Source organism: Dermacentor albipictus, chromosome 5 (genome assembly GCF_038994185.2).
Source record: "Dermacentor albipictus isolate Rhodes 1998 colony chromosome 5, USDA_Dalb.pri_finalv2, whole genome shotgun sequence".
In the NCBI taxonomy this organism is placed as follows: Eukaryota; Metazoa; Arthropoda; class Arachnida; order Ixodida; family Ixodidae; genus Dermacentor; species Dermacentor albipictus.
The window spans coordinates 10,025,616-10,045,562 of record NC_091825.1 but is presented as its reverse complement, the minus strand read 5'-3'; the positions used below and the strand labels follow the sequence as shown (position 1 = coordinate 10,045,562).

Genomic DNA, 19,947 nt, shown 5'->3' with positions numbered 1-19,947 from the left:
GAGTCCGCTCCGATGGCGCCACTTTCAGCCAATGGTAGGCGCCCGTGTCGCGGTGTCACACCTGGCGGCTCTCTGCGGTCTTGCCTCGCAGACTGGCAATGCACTTCTAACGAGGAGAAGGGGAGGGCTGCTCATGCTCCATTGTCGGAGGCCCACCTGCTAATCCCGGCGGCGCACGAACTTGTTGGCACGTGAACTTGTTGCCTTAAACTTGTTTGCTCGGCCGCTCCTCTGGAATATGCTTTCCTGCTTCGGCATTCCTCAATTAGCTGTGCTGCGACTCGAAGTGGTTTGGGGAACTCGAAGTAATCGCAGGAAACAGCTCCATATCTAACAGCTCGTCCTCGCCCCGGTTGTTCTGAATGGCCGGTGAACTCAATTCGCTGGCCATGAGGAACGCTGAAAGAAGCTGCAGGGTACTGGGGTAGAGCCTCGTTTGACAACCCTCGGGATCCTGGGCCCTGGAGAACATACGTCAAACAAACCAAACAACACAGCGCTGCACCACGCGTAAGCGCAGGCTCTTCACCCCTGACTCGCCAGGCTATTACTGAGTCAAAATCAACCCTGATCTTTTAGTTCCCCAATTTTGACAAAACAGTTGTAACCACCCTTCCAAACAGCCATCCATTTCTCCTCGAATGCCGACAAGACCAGAGTACTATTGTTGTTGCAAAACAAAAGGGTCGTTGACGATGCAAACAACAAATGAAAACAGCCGAACATAACTTAAGTGGCCTAACTACACGAACAGTATGTTTCCGATCTATCGCAGTGGCGTACTTATCGCACGTATTGGTGCCACTGAACAATCTGGTCAACCTCACAAGTACGTAATCACAAGCGCACTAGCCTTGTGGTCACTAAACAAAACGCGTACTTGCGTTGTAGGCAAACTTTTCATTTACGCTTACTCACGTTTCTTCCCTGAAAGTCCTACAGGACACGTGACGTAAACGAACAATTAAACTCGCGGGACTTATACACTCCGCAGAACCCTTAAAATGATGCGTCTTTTAATAACTCGTTCCACTCACGTTCACTAAAGAAGTCAGAATACGGCTGCCCTCAACACACACGAGCAACCCAGTCATAAATCTGCTTCCTTCCGTCCACACAGGACACGCGCTAATGGAACTAAGAACGCTTCTCCGTGCAAATCATGCACTCACTGAAAATCTACGCGCTTAACCTTAGAAAATTCAACACTTAAAAAGAAAGAAGGTTAAATAAAACACACGCGCGTTACGATAGGCCTCTCAACAATAACCTTGACCCTCAGGTTACTCACACACACAAAAAGAAAGCCTATTTACTTATTAATGAGTATCTCGCGAGACTACATGTTTACTTAAAACGCATCTTTCAAACCTCGGAGCTTCTCAAACGAAAACACAAACAAAGCTCAAACCTTACACATTGAAAGAAATCGCGAAAAACTTTCCGATGCTCAAAATAAAAAAACAAGACACTCCATTTCTACGGAAGGGCTCTTCGCCTCCCTTTTCAAACGCTTATGTCTGACTCATACTCTGAGCCGTCCTCGCGGTGGTCGCGGCTTGAAAGCTACTCTGGCTGCCGAGAGACAACAAAAGGGCTGATTTACTATCAGCTCCCCCAAGACGTTACGGTCTCCTGCCAATTTGCGTCCTGGCGCCCCGCTTTCTTCACAAACTCGATTGACCGCGTCGCTACTCCCCACCTGGTCTCGTCCTGCCACCTTGCGTTTCTTCGAACTGCACGCTGAGCTGTGAAAAGAACTACGGAACGACGAGGAGCTTAACTGCCTCGTGCCCTTTGTCCGCGTCCGTGTAGAACATTCTTCGCGGTGCCCCTTTGACCGGTGGCTCGACCATTTTCGATGCGTCAACATCGCCCCAGACGACCGCATCTTTTTCCTCGCGCACTGCCCATTTGGGTTTCTCGCCATCTTTGGCGGCGTTACATTAGTTACCGACTTTCGGCCTTTTCCGCGCTTCTTTTTACGGCGCTTTCTCTTTGCACTCGCCTTCATGTCGCCTTCTCGTGCCTCGTGCTGGCCGGTACACATTTCGTCGGCCCGGATCTGTCTCTTACCCGCACAGTCTAATTGATTTTCATTTAAATCAACTGTAATGAAGCAGACGCGCCCCTGTGTATGTGCCGTCTGAAGAGGAAGACGAAGGGCCGTGCCGTGATCTCGAGCGACCCCGTGCTTCGGACAGCCCTTGCAGTGCTTTGTTTTGCCTAGCGTTCCACAACGTCGTGAACGAGAATAAACCTCATCGCATTTGGTGGAGGTTGCTGAGATCCTTCGCCTCGTCCTGGAGCTCCGCACTCGAACCCTGCCAACAAGATCGCCTTCCACTATGCCTGATCCCGCCACCTCGTTGCCCGCCCCACCGGCTGCCACTGTCATCTGCGCCGGCGTCCCTCGTCAGCGCGACCCACCCATTTTCAGTGGGACCGCCGAACACGATGTGGAAGACTGGCTCTCATCGTACGAACGTGTAAGTGCCCATAACCGATGGGATGACCAGTCTAAGCTGACCAACGTGCCGTTCTACCTCGCCGACGTAGCCAAACTTTGGTTCTTCAACCACGAATCAGACTTTACAAGCTGGTCCGCCTTTAAGACTCTGTTTGCCGAAGTGTTTGATCGCCCAGCTGTGCGTACGCTACGCGCTGAACAGCGTCTACGCCAGCGCGCACAGCAGCCTGGAGAAACATTCCCCAGCTACATCGAGGATGTTCTCGATTTGTGCAAGCGGGTCAATCCCAGCATGTCAGAGGATGACAAGATCAAACACATCCTCAAGGGCATCGAGGACAGCGCATTCCAGATGTTGCTGGCCAAAGGCCCAACTAGCGTATCCGTCCTCATTAACCTCTGCCAGAGCTTTGACGAGCTGCGCCGCCAACGTTCCATCGCCCGCCAGAACATCCAGCACGCCGATTCCGTCTCCAGCATCGCGGTTTCTACCGAATTCACCAACTCGACCCTCTCGCAGCATATCAAAGATTTTACAACCACAACCTCCACAACCAATTCCACAACCTCATCGCACAACATTCTCTCTGCCTCGACTGGCGGACAGCCCAACCGACTCTGGCACAATGCAGCAGGCTTTACTCGAGTAAGACAACTCGCACTCTTGCGAACTGCCCTCTACTACATTGCCCAGCTCACGCTGTGCATCGGCACACAGCCCGTCGGTATCGATCGCTGTCTCACGCGCACAGTCCGAATGATTAATAACTAAACCATCCCTCTCTAGGCTATCTAGACTGGCGGAGAGCCGCACCGATCCCTGAACAATGCAGTTGTTTTCTCTTGGACTACGGAGCTCGCCATCCCGAGAATTACCCTCAACTGCACCGCTCAGCTCGCACTTCACTTCTGCACGCAGATCTGGCTCTACATGGGTGCTCGCGTCTGTCGCGTCAACAGTACCCTTTTCTTCGCTAGCAACCTCGCTAACATTACCAGCGACGCACACACTCGGTAACTGTGCCAATTTGTTCGCAGCTGGCCTAGCTGTCTCTACAGTCATCTGTTGGCACAGCACCTCGTCGCTCTCACTACGGCCTTTAACGGCCTCTGTTGCCACTAAGGCATCGTTAGCAGCTAGCCCTTTCCCTTCACTTATGAATCGGCAGCCAATCTCACAGGCACTACTCTTTTCGTCGGCTTCTGGCGAAAATCTGCTAGATGCTTCCTCATTCTTTCGCTCTGTACTTCTTACAGAATTCTCAGACAGCCGTTGTCTCTGTGCCAATAACTGATCACAATGCTGTATCTCTTTGATCAGTGCTGCCTTCTCTCTCTCAAACTTTTCCTCTCGCTCACGTTCGCGTTCATTCTCACGTCCGTGACGCTCACACCTAAGAGTAAGTTCTTGAAGCTCATGCTTCCGTTCATTCTCGCGTTCTTCACGCTGACGCTCACTCCTAAGTTCCCGACGCTCTCGCAAACGTACACGACGCTCTCGCTCCCGTGGCTCCTGTATCACCTCCCAAGCAAGCTCAATGCTTTTGCCATCATTGCCACTATCATTAATCGCCTTTATGATAGCTGGCGTTTCCATCCGTTCGTCCGCCTCAACTCCCAAATCGTCGCACACCAACAACAAGTCCAACCTCGTCAACCTTCTAAGATCCATGGCAGCTGCCCCGACAGGTGGTTAAAACTGTTTTCCTTAATTAATTTGTGCAAACACACAATGCAACAAACTCCCGATTCCCAGAACTATCAAAATTGAACACACAACCTTTGAGTCTGGCGAATCATAAGGAAAAAAACCACGCGCTCACTTGCGGTTGCAGCACCCTGCCATCCGGTTCATTTGTCCGCTGTTGCCGGTTCCTCCGGACTCCCTGGGTCGAAGGCTCGCTCCTTCTTCGCTACTCCCAGTTTCTTCGGACCTCTTTCGACGAAGGCTCTCTCTTCTTCGCTCTTCCCGGTTCCTTAGGATCTCTCTCGACGAAGGTTTATCCGTAGCGCTGCCACCAGCTGATGCATTCGGAGGCGATCCTACCGCTGCCAACCAGATGTAGGAGTTGGAGGACGGGACGTCGGGATGAAAAACCCAAAACTTGGGAGGATTTATTCTACATTATATACATGGAGGTGAGCGTCAATTAACAGTCGTACAGTCATTACGGGCCGGCAGCAACTCGGACGCTGCGGCCCGCGGCAAGAAGTTCGAGAGAGGTGAATCAGGGAATCAGGGCATGTCCCAGAATGCTCAGGTCTCTCTGGAAGGCTTCTTATAAACCCTTCGAGCACTGTAAGTCACGTCATGTTTGACCAATGGGAGAGTCCGCTCCGATGACGCCACTTTCAGCCAATGGTAGGCGCCCGTGTCGCGGTGTCACACCTGGCGGCTCTCTGCGGTCTTGCCTCGCAGACTGGCAATGCACTTCTAACGAGGAGAAGGGGAGGGCTGCTCATGCTCCATTGTCGGAGGCCCACCTGCTAATCCCGGCGGCGCACGAACTTGTTGGCACGTGAACTTGTTGCCTTAAACTTGTTTGCTCGGCCGCTCCTCTGGAATGTGCTTTCCTGCTTCGGCATTCCTCAATTAGCTGTGCTGCGACTCGAAGTGGTTTGGGGAACTCGAAGTAATCGCAGGAAACAGCTCCATATCTAACAGCGCATGCATTTTTGTCAACTCAGGGCAAGTTCTTCACCACAAGGTCACCTTTACTTTATTTTTCTTATAGCTGCGTATATATTGCAATATATATTGCAATTCTTCATTCTCATCTCTTTTTTCTTTTGATACCGAGTTTTACACCGGTATGTCACACGGGACACCGATCGTGACCATAGGAAAAATTCCAATAGAAATATTTTATGGGCTTTTACAGGCTTCATTTTATTGGATTATGAAATGATAAACCTGAAACACCAACAAAGCTGCTAGCCGTTATTTTTCTATTTAATTATGCAATACACCTGACACACTATAATAAATCTGATAGCCGGTATTGGCCGACTAGATTATGAAATAGCCCTAATACACCGATAAAACTCCAAATAGCCTATATTGGCCTATTAGCTTATAAGTGCACTGGTGTGGATAGAAGTGTGTACTTCGTTGTGCTTCGTTGTAGTGCTTCGTTGTACAAAGGTGAAATGATTGTTCATCTTAAAGCAAAGCTTTCTTGCGGTACCCTCCCGTACTTCGCTTATCGTAGTTGCTGCCTTGCCAAATAGCTCGCACACAGTACAACGCTTATATAAGGAATCGTGGCATCATGTAGTATACCTACAGATGTGCTGGTGGCGAGCTCTCAATCTCTACGAAATAATGCAGTGAAACAACAAACATTACCTGAATATCCTCTATGCAACATGCATATTTTGGCACGCATAACTGCTTTATTAAAGCGACGCCTTCTGTGTCTTCATCCTGCATGCTTAGTTGGCTTCCTGTCGAGGAAGACTGCAAATATGATATGTTCATATGATGATGACACCTATAAAGCATTCCATTTGTCCATGGCAAATTTATATCCCCACTTCTATTGCTTCAAGTGAGACCCATAAAGCATTTTATTTGTCTCATACAACATTGTATTACCTTGATACAGGACTGGCAAAAAATCTTTACCGGAGATGTACTCTTTGCTATGGGACATGTACGTTCTGCTATGGGACCTCTATTTTTTCCTATCGGACCTATATATTTCGTATAAGACCAATACAGATTTCTATTGGAAATTTCTATGGGGATAGAGTCCGATCGGGATCGAATTTCTCCATCGCAATTGGTTCATTCGCGCAGGCTGACGAAGGGTGCCAATCGCGATAGCAAAATTCGATCAAGGTCGGGCCTGATCGCGATCGAAATTGTCCCGCGTAGCACCAGCATTATTGATTAGCACACGTATGGAGAGGAGTTTTGGGGCACGTGATTGCGTTCATACATTGCGCGTGTAGAGAACTTCAAGGGGCTTTATGCGCGTGCGCTCCACCGGTTGCGGTTGTCGTATTTGGTTTCGATTTTGCGGTCTCGAGAGCGCGTAACATCACTCGGCAATGTTGGTAAAAAAAAAAAAACGTAATTACCTCAGCTCTTTCACTTCTCCACTTACCGAGGTAATAAAATTCGAAACATGGTAAGGCTAGGCAAGGCAGCGAACTGAGCGCACTAAGGAGTTTTTTGCCAAAGATCAACAAGCGCGCGGTACGGATCGTAGGTGCGGATGAACACGCGCACTTCCGGTGCGCGTCGCACCTCCTTGACATCCGGCAACATCCGGCAACAGGTTTGAAAACTTGTGCATTCGCCGGACTTGTCGGTTGGTAGTTGCCAGTTAGGATACGGTGTGCCGAAGCGTTTCCCCGGCACAGGTATTAAACGCTGGCTGTGATGTCTCCAGACGTGCGTTAACCGACTGGTCCGACGAAGTGACGACGACCGCCGAAGCCGCACCGGAAAGGGAAACGATTGTGGGGGATAAATTGGTGGTGTGAAACAGCGTCGACCGGTTAGGCCTAGCAAGCCCTGCTGCAGCCGCCGGTTCAGTCGACATGGGTTGTGCTGTGAGTACCGCCGCCGACAAGGAGGCTGCCGAGCGCTCCAAAAAGATCGACAGGGACCTTCGTGCTGATGGCGAAAGACAAGCGAGGGAAGTCAAGCTCCTGCTGCTGGGTAGGTGGTCTCACTACCGGCGCTCGCCCGACCTGTCAAGTTTGCGCGCTCTCATTTGACGCCCCGTAGGCGCGCTCGTGCATTTGAGTGATGTCGTTGCAGCACCGATGTCGTGCGCCCTGAGTCTCCGCACGAGGCTCTCCAACGCGTGTGCGACCAGTGCGCGTGCCTCAAGAAGCGATGTCGCTAGCTCGCGCTTAGCCCTAATCAACCACTCCCACCGCAGCGACCGCCTCTGGTGAACCGGCCGGCCGGCCGTACGCCGGCGGGAGTTTCAGGGATTTTTGATTTTTAGCGCTAGCGATAAGCGCGTCCGCGACGCTGATAGGCAAAGCGGCCAGCCATGTCTTATAGTTCGAGTGTCAACAAAGCTGGCACTTTCGCCTTTTATCGAATGGTTCTTTCCTTTCGCCCGCGTTAGGAACGGTGGCCGCCTGTCCCCCCGATTCGGTGTTTCTGGTGCTCTTTCTCTCCCCCTACTTTCATTCCCTACCCCCTGTGCAGCGCGGTTGAGGTGTCCTCTGCTGAGAGACAATTACTGCGCTGCACTTTACCCCAACCTTTCCTTCCCATCATCAAGAATCTCCTTCTTCCCCCCGATTCGGCGGCGCGAATCGCCTGCGTGATCACGCTGGCCGTGCATCTCTCTCCAGGCGCAGTTCGTGAAACGGATGTGTTATGGGCAGAGCACGGTGCGAAGTCCGGACGGGATGGTCGGCGTCGCATAATAAACTCAGTCTCGGTCGCATCCGCTCCGCGTTGCTGCCGCAATACCTTTCGCACTCGGCGCAGAAACAGTTGCCGATTACGAGCCCGGTGCTGGTCCCACCACTTTGCGCAAGTAGCCACTTGGAAGCTGTGCCCATCGATCACCTCAACAAGGATGCCCTTCAACTTGCCAAGATTTCGAAGGCACACGCTTAATGTGGAGCCTTCTTTACGGAATCGCTTTGGGAAAGGCGCAATTTGTGGGCGGGTTGTGACCGCCCGCCGTGTTTTCCTCGCCCAAGACTCGTGCACGAACCAGTGCATGTGCGCCGAGGGAGCAGGCGAGGCGTTCTTGTCGCGCGCAGCTACGTCTACGCGCTCGTCATCGCCGTAACGCATCGGCACCCCCGACTTCGTGGTCGTCGCGCCGAGGAAGCCTTCTTTCTCTGCGCGCGTCACGACCCTTGCGGCAGCCCTGCCCTGCCTTCCGTGTCGTTGCGTAATTAATGAGGCCATGTGTGCCGATCGCGAACCCCCCTGCCGAATTCTACGTGGCGGGCTCGGCGCAAGTGAAAGCGATTTCACTGTAGCATCCGCCCGTGCAGTGATGAGACGCCATTGCTGAATTCTGGCCCTCCACCGGGGTTTTATGCAGCAGTACTCGATTTAAAGTCTCGGATGCGCTGCCTTTCGCAAGGAAACATAATGTCGCAGTTGCCACTTTACCGTCAACAACTTTGTGGCTTGGCCTGGCATTACCCCCTGGCCACGAGTGAAAAGTTGTGTTGCTTCCAATGTATTTGGGGCATGGTGTTAGCTCGTCATCTACCGAAGTAGCCCCTCGTTGCACAGTTTTATATTAGCCTTGTTGCATTACTGGTGTTCTGCTCCTGAACACAACGTTCCGAGATCAACTCTCTACAGCAGGCAAACTTACTCGAAAGCATCTCGTAGCTCAGGGGTTATTACCTTGGGATATATAGAGGAGATCGTGTAACTCTTGCACTTTAACCCTTTGCAGGACAGTGTATACAAAACACTTCAACTTTTTTTAAGTCGAGGATTCGACAAAAGCCTGTTTGGTCGGGATGAAACATGAAGCAATAAAACGACGGACACTGACTAAAAGAAGTACTAAAAATGAATAAAACTTCAAGACGTTTAGGCTTTCCTACAGAAGCCTTGTTCACAATGGGTTGAAGGAAAGTTCATGCAAGCTTATGTATTCTTCAGCACGTGACATAAGCAACACATGTATGACGGGGGGAAGGTTCCCTCACTTCGATTGAGCGTGACGTGTTTTCTGTATCCAGCGATTCCAGATACAGCCGCGATTTCAGGTTTCTTTCTTGGCCGATAATTTTTGAGCTTTCCCAGTCAATCTTGTAATATTGCACTATATGCAGCAGGGCACGTTGAAAAAAGCAAGAAATTGTTTGCCCGCGCTTGTGCAATGTCATGCAGCGTCGTCGCAAGATTATTCAAATTTATGTATTTTTAATACTTCTTTTGGTCGGTGTCATTTCATTGCTTCACACTTCAACATATTTTGCGTGGTTTGAACAAATGTGCTTAGAAATAGTTTACATAAAATTTCACTTCTCTACACCAAGCCGTTTACTTGAAAATGTGGGATGTCTATGTTCCATTGACCGTCTAAGGCCTCGATGCAAATTATTTCTGATCACTTCCCTCGTGAACCAAAGCTCCGGAAATTTTTTTCATGCAAGTGAAGGAGGTACTTAGAAGTAGTTCGCAACTAATTACGCTTATGTACAACATGCCATTTAGCTTTAAAAAGTGTGACTCAATTGACCCACTGACCTTCAAGTGTCTCAACGAAAAATTATATGTAACCACTTCCCTCCTAAAATGGCCGAAGCACAACGAACAGAGTGGCAAAGCAGAGGCCATAAACAAAATCTTTGTGCATCAGCACCTTTTTGCATGCGCACTCACAATAGCAAGTTTTGTGGATTAGCTCTCACCTCAAGATACAAAAGATGTAAATCTAAATGCAGGAAAGAGGAATAACTTGTAGGGCATCTTGAAAACTTTTCCTTGCAAGCAAATGTGGGCCAAACTCGGTAAGCCTTCCAACAGTGAAAAAAGAAATTGCTACTGGATTTTGCAGACTTTTAGACAGCACTTGTTCCCTAACCTATTCTCACATTAAGCGTTGAAAACTTTGGTTAGAAGTCGGTGCCAACGTAATGTAAAACTATTCCAATCTGCTTTTATTCCAAATTGGCCATTAGCCCTCCATGATGGGTAAGAATGGCTCGAGCTCTGCCCACATGGGCATGGCGCCCGCCCATATAGCCTGGACCCAAACCATTCTGACCTATCAGGTCAGATTTGGCCGATTTGGAATAAAAATAGATTCGAATAGTTTTACGTTATAGGGCCCCAGCACCAAAACAAATGATGAATTTCCCCTTTGCTGCTGAGAAGCCTGTATGCACATATATTAAAGCTTGATGTATATATCCCATTGTCCTGTAAGGGGTTAAACAGACCAACATTAAAATTAAATTGCACCCTGTCTGTCAACGTTAAAAAATTTGGAGGACGCTTAAGCTTTGCCTTTTAATAGTGGAACACGGTAGCATTCAAACATCCCCTAGTGTTTCTCACACTTACCGGCAACTGCAGCTTACGGAACCGTAATGTTAACCAGGAAACGCTGGTGGGGAACACTCTGCATGAAGGCAAGCCTTCTGGTAGAAATGCAAGCTCTTCAGTAGGCCACGAGGCAACGGAAAGGAGTGCCATCTGGAGGTGTTGCAAGGAAGCAGGCGTGCCTCTTTACAGCCTTTGAGATTTCTGTGCACAGATCTCGGAGGCCATGGCCGCTCTATGAAATTAAAGAACGCTGGAAAATGGGCTTGTTTCAGTTTCCACATAACAGAATTACCTTTTCTCATATATTCACGTTACAATCTGACGCTGTCATGTCTGTAGGTTGTATGTAAGTCATACTTTACGATTTTTCTGACATTTTGCATTGACAAATTCTATTAGTTCAGTAGCTTCATTGCGCTACATGAAGGGCCTGCGTGGTTGGGTATGCGTGGTTTGGAATGATTTTTGCTGAAACGACGGTCGATGTGGGACGCCGATAGCAGATTTTCTGTGACGCGGGGCCTTTACGCTATCATGTTCAAAGTAATTTCAGGAATAAACAGTCCATCGAAGCTTTTCAGTTGAGAATGTTTCTGCGTACGGCTTGGCAAGCACAGTATGACAGCGTAATATTTTGTCCGGCATGTAGGTGGTTTTCGGATAGTAATGTGGCAGCGTGAGAGAAAGATCTGGCTTGAAACATAAAATGCTAGATTGAGTACCTGGCATCATCACTTCGAACGTTCTTGCAGCAATGTTAAAATGACTAAGCGTTCGAGTAATTGTGTATAACTTTCATGCAATGCTGCTTTGCAGCTTAAAGGGACCTTGAAACGATTTTGACGATTTTCTACAAAATTACTGAGTCGTTAGAGTAGGTCCTTGTGATCATTAATTGACACATCTAAGTGCTCCGCGTAAAGCGTGTAATTTATTATAAGGCTCTAAAAATGCACATCGCCGCCGATCGCAGCACACTGCTCGGCAGAATTTTAAGCCGCCCCTACCCATGTGACGGAAATCACCCATATGACGTCAGTGGGGTGTGCTATCTGATTGGCTGACCAGAGCACGTGATCGATAGTTTTTCCAACTTTATGGTAAACAAATGGTCTTTGTAATACTCGTAATGTTAGTTCATTTGTTTTTATAAAAAGAAAGTAACATGAAGAGAATGCACAAGAACAATGTTTCAGTACACTTCAGCACTTCCGGCACACAGCAAGTGTCATCTGCTTGTGTTACAACGTACTCCATTTTGACGAGAGCTCTGCGGTCAGAGTCGGTCTCAGTCTTTTCGTGAGCACTATGATTCGACTTTGTTGCCCTGTGGACTGCAAACGTAGCGACTGGCAATATGTAAAGCTGCGACATCCTGTCCCTCTGCAAGGCAGCATACGAGCGAACTGGCTGCTGTGCATCGGACTGCCGCTATCCGATCGGTGCCAGGATTTGCGCGTCTGTGGTCGTCACATTACACTGGAAGATTACTAATGCAATGGCGTGTCACGAGTCCGGTATTAGGGCAAGCGCAAGCGCAATGGGACAGGGTCTGGCAGCTTGACTGTGCCGTAACGCGATGAACCATGGGATGAGAAGCAGCGCAGATGTGAATGGTCTGCACGGTGCAGCCACATGGTGGCACAGAGCTCAACCACACACAGTAGCAGTAACGAAGTGTATTCTTCTTTGCTGCTGGTGTGCATTTTTCGCTGGACTGTAATCATCAACACGTTGTTTCTATAAATGTTTAAAATGTTTTGCACTTGGTTAGAGCAATATTAGAGCTTTGTTTGGCTGGTTAAGTGCTGCGCCGTCAAGTGGCTGGACCGACCGATCAGGCCACTCACGTACATCTACGCTAAGGTTCCTTCATCAGCTTGAGTTTATGCCTCCAGTCATTTGCCGAAATGACCAGCTTGCCTGTGGTTACTGGACTACCAGACACGTTCGGCGCTACGACAGAATGCTCGCAACACACGCTCCTTTGATAGCTCTCGTTTTGGGTCTACAGCCAAGCGGCTAGCGGAGAGGTTCCGCGCTGGCGGGGGCGGGCTCCAAAACAACCGGAAGTAGACGATGTGACGTCGCATCGCGACGCAGAACCCGTGAAGGCGGAGCTTAGCTGTGATTGCTCGGCGAACGAGTTGAGGAAAAGCATGGCTAGGGAGGAGGGTAACTTGTAATCGCTTGTAGCTCCATTAATACGTAATGCTTCACTTAAATTGTGGTGCGAATGTTCTACTTAAGCTGTACTCTACGCGTCTACAAAATTTGTCCAAACCGTTTCAGGGGCCCTTTAAATCTAGCAGAAGTGACTATTTATGTATGGTTCCATATTCTTGTGTTTCAGTAGTGCCTTTCAACCATGTGGGTCATCGCCACCTATTTTATTGATGGTGTGTTCGTGAAGGTGTTGCACATCCTCTTGATCGGAATGTAAAGAGAATGCCTTTGACACTTGTAGTGTGGAGTTCCTTAGTGTCATGGCATAGCCCCTTCTGATAGTCTGCTTTTCTGGTGGGACCACGCTGTTATTATTTATCAGTGACGTCTCAGTACTTTCAATTGTATCTTGAGCATGCATTGTCAAAATGGCACCTCTCATCTGCAGCTTATCGCAGTAAGACACTCATGCCCCTGGGAACTTTAACATTAGGTATCTTGCACATTTTATGAACACTTGCTATGAGCTTTCTCACATTTGGCTGTTTATTCTTGTTGGAGGACATAAGAAGTCTGTTTTGGAAATTGCAACTCTTTTCTGCGGTGTGCTGTATGAATTACTTGTGTTCCTGCCAACTCTTTCGAATTTCTCATAATATGTACAAATTTCGAGCAGTCTTGCGATTTTACAAATCTTGCTTGAAATTTTGTGGAAAACATTTTATTTGCAAGAAAAAAAGTGAAAATGTAATAAAACTACACCCTGGTACCTTGTGCTGCCAGGAGAGGGCAATACGTATGTGTGGTATCATCATGCGCAGCTGAAAGATTGTAGTGACTTCTGTCTTCTACTAGGGGGGTCACGAATCCATATCCAAAGCTCAATAGTGCCGATAGCGCCTCTGCAAACCTGTTGCCATGCTGTTGCCTTTGTTCATGCGGGTGCGCGGGTTTGGACTTTAGTCAGCTTCATTCACTGCAGTGTTGGCCTCGCCTTTTGTGTAACTAGCTGCCACGTCGGACTCATTGTAACTCCGGACTGTAGCGGCTTCGCAGTGCAATGGCGACCTTGAAGCCCCGACAGTACTTCCAAGTGTCTTTAAAATCGTACACGGGAGAATTTCCATGCTTCCTGCTGTCGAAAAAAAGGGAGAAGTTCGCATTCTGCACCACGTGCGCATGTGATTTGAACATCTCGCATGGAGGCAAGTCTGACATCAAAGTCCACATCGCTTCGAAAAAGCATCAGGGATACCTGCGAGCTGTGGACAGCCAGCCAAGCCTTGCAAGTTTCGTATGCAGTGACGACGACCTCGGTGTGATTCATGCAGAATGCCTTTTCATGGCGTTTTTAGTTGAACACAAGATCCCGCTGAGTGTCGGCGATCGTGCCGGGCCGCTTTTCAGGAAGATGTTCCCCAAGTGTGAAGAAGTGAAATGCTACACCTGTGGTAGAACAAAGACAATTGTTTGGGGAATGGCCGCCATTTCGAAGACTCCTTTGCTGGATGCCCTAAAACAGCAAGTATTTTCGATTGCTGTTAATGGCAGTAACAGTAGGGATATGCAGCTTTACCCGATTGTTGCGACATATTTCGTTAAAGTAAAGAGTAGAGTCGAAAGCTGCGTTCTTTGCCTCTAGACAATCCAAGGGGAAGCGACAGGTCACAAGATTGCAAATCTGGTTCCAGACAAGGTGAAGTCTCAGAATTTGCCTGTTGGAAACTTGTTGGCTATGTGTTCGGACAATACCAATGTGATGATCGGCAAAGAAAACAGTGTTTTTACTTTATTGAGATAGGCTCAACCAGGTTTGATAGAGGTTGGTTGCCTGTGCCATCTCGTCAACTTGGCCACCCAAAAAGGAGCTTCATGTTTTCCTGTAAAGCTTGATGAGGCTTTGGTTGACTTTTTTTTTACCCAGAGAAAAGCTTGAAACGGAAAGATTGACTTAAAGAGTTCCAAAATATGTATGATGCCGAGGTCAGAAAGATGTTGAAGCATTCGCTGACGCATTGGCTGTTGTTGGGAAAATGTTTGAAAAGGCTGCTCACCAGGGGAAGCCACTGCTTAGCTTTTTTTTTTTCTGAAACAAAGCAGTGCAACAAGCTTGTTTTTGGAGTCGTACCAAATTTTAAAGAGTTCCTCACAAACCCCTAAGAACCCTGCACTGATCCCACATTCTGCTACACTTCTTCACAAGACTGCTGCAGGCCTTGGGAAAAGGCATCGATTGTGATGAACTCTTGCTGAAGAGGAAAGGAGCTCATTCTGGACCTCACGCAAAAAAACTGAAACTTCATACCAAGGATTCTGGGGAAGCTAGCTACGTGACCCGTGACGAGCGCCTGTTATTTTTTGTCATCCGAGCTAAACAGGGCTTGCTGTCTTTTTCTCCAAAATGTTATACCGCTTTTTGAGAAGGCAAACTGCCTTCTTCAGGCACAGGGTCCTCAGATTCATGTACTGAGGGACCTCTTGAACCACCTTTTCGAGGATCTCTAGACTAGATTTGTGCGCCGAGGTGTTGTCAAGGCATGTCATTCATTGCTGGAAGTTGACTCTGAAGCTGCAAAGATCCAGAAAGTTTATGAAGACAGTCATTGGCAGCACAACCTACTCTGTGGTTGTGACACTGAGCTGCATTGAGAGAGAGCAGTTCCCTGCTGTATGTCTGTACTTAACAGCAGCATGCGATTACATTTGCCACAAATTCCCGCTAGAAGACTTCAATCTCAAGATGGCTGTAGTTGCTCAAGTACAAGCTCTGGCAACTGCTTCATTCAACAGCATACATCATTTTATTATGGCATTCCCAGCTATCCTACCCCACCAGAGTGGAGAATCAAAAGAAACAATCGACGCACTTGAAGTCGAGTTTGCGAACTAGCATGCATATCAGGTTCCAGCCGACATATTGAACGAGGCAAGGTGCGATGTGTAGTGGTTGCAGTTAGGAAGCGTTCGAAGTGTTGCTGGATTGCTCAGGTTCCGCGAATTTCAGTGGTTATGCTGGGTATTCTCTCCATTCCCCACAGCAATGCTGAATGTGAAAGAATATTCAACACTGAACAAAATTCGGAGTTTCGCTCATATGTGTGTGAGAAAACACTCGAAAGTCTGCTGATGGTCAAGGGGCACCAGAGTGGTACTTGCTTTGAGTAAACCTACATGGAAAAGTTTCTGAAGCAGGCAAAATCAGCAACAGTAAGATCATTGCAAAAATAGATTGCGCCCCAGTGAAGTTTTCGCTCTTTACTGTCCAAGACATGGATTTCACTTGCGGCTGCTAAAACGTAAGCTTGTTGCAAAAGGTAAATCCCTTAAAAAATGAAAGTGCTGCCGTGCACCTCCCTCCCTCTGTGATAGCTTTATGAATTTCCAAATCTTCAGGTTGGCAGGTATGTGTTATATATAAATTCATAGTTCTTATAGGTTACAGACAGTACACCAACAAAGGATTTCTTGACACATAAAAAAATTATTTTAATGCTCAGAAATACAAAGTATCTGCATGTGACCCTGCATTTTATCCATATTATACCACTTATTCAAAGCACACCTCAAGTTTAGTGTGGCTTTGTATGTGGAGAGACTCGCCGTATCATTGAAAGTGGAGTTGAGGTTCACATGGTATTACAAACAGCTTAAAGGAGCCCTGAATCAATTTTTGTACGTGGAAAGAAAACATTGCCACGCTGTGCAAGAGGCCCCTGGGAACATGGGAGCCAAATAATATTGTACTGCATGCAGCAGGCATGTTAAAAACGGCAAAGAATTGTTTGCTCTCGCTTATGCAATGTCATCACAAGCAGCTGACCCACCTATAGTTATTGGCTGATTTTATGATCACTCTGAACATTCCCAGAAATAAGTCTCTAATTTCAGGTTATATAAATGAAACATGTATATGTTTGTGATCTCAAAAAGACAACAATATATTTGATCTGGGCACGACAGTAGCACATGTGCTGTGCGTGGCCCCTGTATTTCACCATATTTCTCTGCAAAGACATTGAAATTTCACGCGGGGCTTTGCCCCCCTTGGCCCTTCTCCCCTGTGTAGCTTACAGTGCACTAGGGGAGACAAAAAGAGAGAGAAGGCTGCTTATTGGTGCGATAACTCCGCTTTTCCTTCTATTAGAAAAATAATTGTGGCATGAGATTCACGAGACGACGTATTTAATAGTGAGGCCATTCCATGATAGTTAGAAAAGTTCAGAAGCGTAGGCTGTTTATCCAGTTGGTGCATGATGTAGTCTCATTGAGCGGACATACGGGCGGGAAGAAACAAAGTAGACAGGACAGGCACTCACGTACAGCTGAAGTTTAATGAAAAGTTTTCCAGGAAGTGGAGAGGCGCAGTCAAAAGGTAGATACAAAGCTCATACATATTCACATGCATAAGTTGTAAAAATGCTAATGCCCAAGAAGATAACCAGTTTCTTTATCCGTCAGCACAACAGGCGGAACACTGACACACATGGCAGATTGTACATATATCTGGCCCTTACCAGTCTGTTATTAGACTTGCTAACGACAGAAGTCTAGTGAAGCGTAATGATAAACTGGTGAGTGAAACTGTGGAGGCTCACCAGATATATGCACAATCTGCCACGTGTGTCAGTGTCCTGTTAGTTGCACAGACGGATAAAGAAATTAGTTATCTCCTTGGGCGTTATCATTTTTACAGATTTTGCACGTGAATATATTATTATTCACATATCATATATTATTATCCAATATTATTATTATCCACATACTATCACTTGTCACTAAACTTTCACAGATAGTTGGACTGGTTTTCTCCCTTAGGTACCTCCCACGCCATGCAAAAATGCTTATATATAAGAACGACAGAAAGCTGAGCTAGTTGTGAGACGTGCAGACAGGACACATGAGTAGAGAAGTGGACAACACGAACCCCGACTATCAACTGAAGGGTATCAACTATCGTGGTATTTGTTTCCTTGTGTCCTCGTCTTTTTCACGCTGTTTCACCTCAGTTCTAAGTATGAACCAACTAGCCCTCATCAAGATCTTACTAATACCTCCGCAGGTACGTCGCACCTCACAGCGACGCTGACAGCAATGCGGCCTTCCAGGCTATTGAGAAACGTGTGATGATTTCTAGCGAGCGAAAGAAACGGCAAGCCACCATTCCGGAATTTTTTTAACTCCTAAGCGCACTCTGTGGAAATAAATTGTTTGTAGTTGAATCTGCACTTTTTTCATTCATTTTCGGAGCTTTCCTCAGTGTTGCGTTTTCCCGGCTGTTACGTTTCTTTTCCCCGGTCCGGTGAAAAACGTATGAACGGGGTTCCACTGTATTACTTTTTCAACATCATCTGCTGTTAGTATGCATGACTGATCTGAGTGTCGTATTTTTTTTTCTCCATACTGCTGATTTCTTCATTTGCAAGCTAAGTACCGTATTTACTCGCATAATGATCGCACTTATTTTGTCAAAAAAATTGACGCAAACTCGGGGGTGCGATCATTACGTGGGTTAAAATTTTCGCTAAAAAAAATTTTTGAGCACCGAAGACGTAAAAGGGGCAAGTTTGGGGTGAGAATTCTTACGATGGCTATGGTAAACATAGCCAAACATAAAAGTTGAGTAAGGCTTACCTTTATAATAAACGCACACATTATATAGGCACTACATGAATTGCACATTGCCCTTTTATTTTTCTTATTGAATAAAGGGCGCCTCACTTTAGTGAGAGTCTGAATCTTCACAGTTATTGCTGTCAGCTTCAATGTTGGAACCGGCAGTGTCGTCACTGGGGGCATCTTCAGAGTCCCACAGAAAGTCATCTTCTGTCCCATCCAGTGCGTTGTATATTCCGGACTTCTTAAAGCTCTTTGCCACTACCTCGTCGGAGACACCACTCCACGCTTGGACGATCCAGGAGCAAAGCACCTCCAAGGACGGTCTTCTGATTTTGCCGCCCGGCGTGAAATCATGTTCGCCTGCCGCCATCCACTCTGCGTACATTTGTCGAACGTTGTCCTTGAACGGTTTGTTCAGGGACACATCCAGAGGCTGTAGCAGCAACTAGAGACCTCCAGGGATGACTGCAATTTCCGTGCGCCGCTCCTTCAGCTCGTCTCGAACGCTATCCACAAGATGGCCTCGGAAGCTGTCCAGCACAAGAAGCGAAGGAAGCAGAAGCGCTCCTGGTCTTCGTCCCCAGTCTTAATCCAGTCGACCATAAGTTCCGCTGTCATCCATCCTTTAACTTGAGCGCGGATGTGGATGCCACGGGGAAAGTTTCCCTTCGGAATAGTCTTCCGTTTGAAAACGACGTATGGTGGAAGCCTCCGCCCATCTGCCGTCACTGCAAGCATTACAGTACATCGCAGTTTCTCAGCACCCGATGTCTTTACGAGGACGCTCCGAGCACCCATCTCGTTGACTGTCGTGTTTCGGGGCATGTCGTAGGTCAACGGAGTTTGGTCAGCATTCCCTATTTGCGATAAGAGGAAGCCATTCTTCTCGCGGATCCTTGAACGAAGTGATGGAAGTCGACCACCTTTTCTTCATACGCGGATGGGAGCCGCTGGCACAACGACGTCCGCCGCCTCAGTGAAAGTCCATTTCGTCGCATGAAGCGAGTCGTCCAGCCGGAGCTAGCGCTGAAATCCTTTGCGACGATTCCCAGCTTCCTCACAACAGCACGTGCCTGTATCTGTATCATTTCCAATGATACAGTGCAACCATCGTTGCGCAGGTCCTTCACGTATTTAAGGACCGCCTCCTCAACGTGAGGGAACTTGCCGGTTTTGGGTCCGCGGAAAGCTCGGCGCGTCCTATCGGTAGCCATCAGCTGCTCATGCTGTTTTTTTCCAATAGCGTATTCTGATTTCGTTGATGCCGAAATGCCTGCCGGCAGCACGGTTGCCGTGCTCCAGCGCGTAGTGAACAGCTTTAAGCTTAAACGTGGCCGTAAAACTCGCATAGCGTCCCATAGTGAAACGGCACCAACACAGAAAAACCAAACGCAAAGGCCGCCTCGCAAAATGCAGTAAACGCAGTGTCCGTCAAAACATGTCGGAACGCGTTTGCTGCGGGATGACAACACGTCAACCAACAGGCGGCTGCCGCTGTAACAGTGCGGGACACAGTGCGGGACATCAAAAGAAAACTGGTGACTGACAGAGCAAGCTGAATGTGATGTTTTTTTTTTTTTATCGCGTGAGTACATTACGTGCATTGAAACAGCTTTTTCCGTATCAGTAATGAATAAGATCATTAAATTGGCAACGATTATAAAGCGAACAAATAATAAAGCCAAGGCAA

General features: G+C 47.7%; 1 protein-coding gene across 1 annotated transcript in view; it reads left to right on the top strand.

Annotated features, from left to right (window-relative positions):
* Positions 1–6,746: 6,746 nt before the first annotated feature.
* Galphai (G protein alpha i subunit) overlaps positions 6,747–19,947 on the top strand; it is a 185,697-nt gene continuing 172,496 nt past the window's right edge. The window contains exon 1 of the mRNA XM_065451579.2: positions 6,747–7,142. Coding sequence (XP_065307651.1) covers positions 7,022–7,142 — 121 coding nt within the window. The 5' untranslated portion in view covers positions 6,747–7,021. The remainder of the gene's footprint in view (positions 7,143–19,947) is intronic.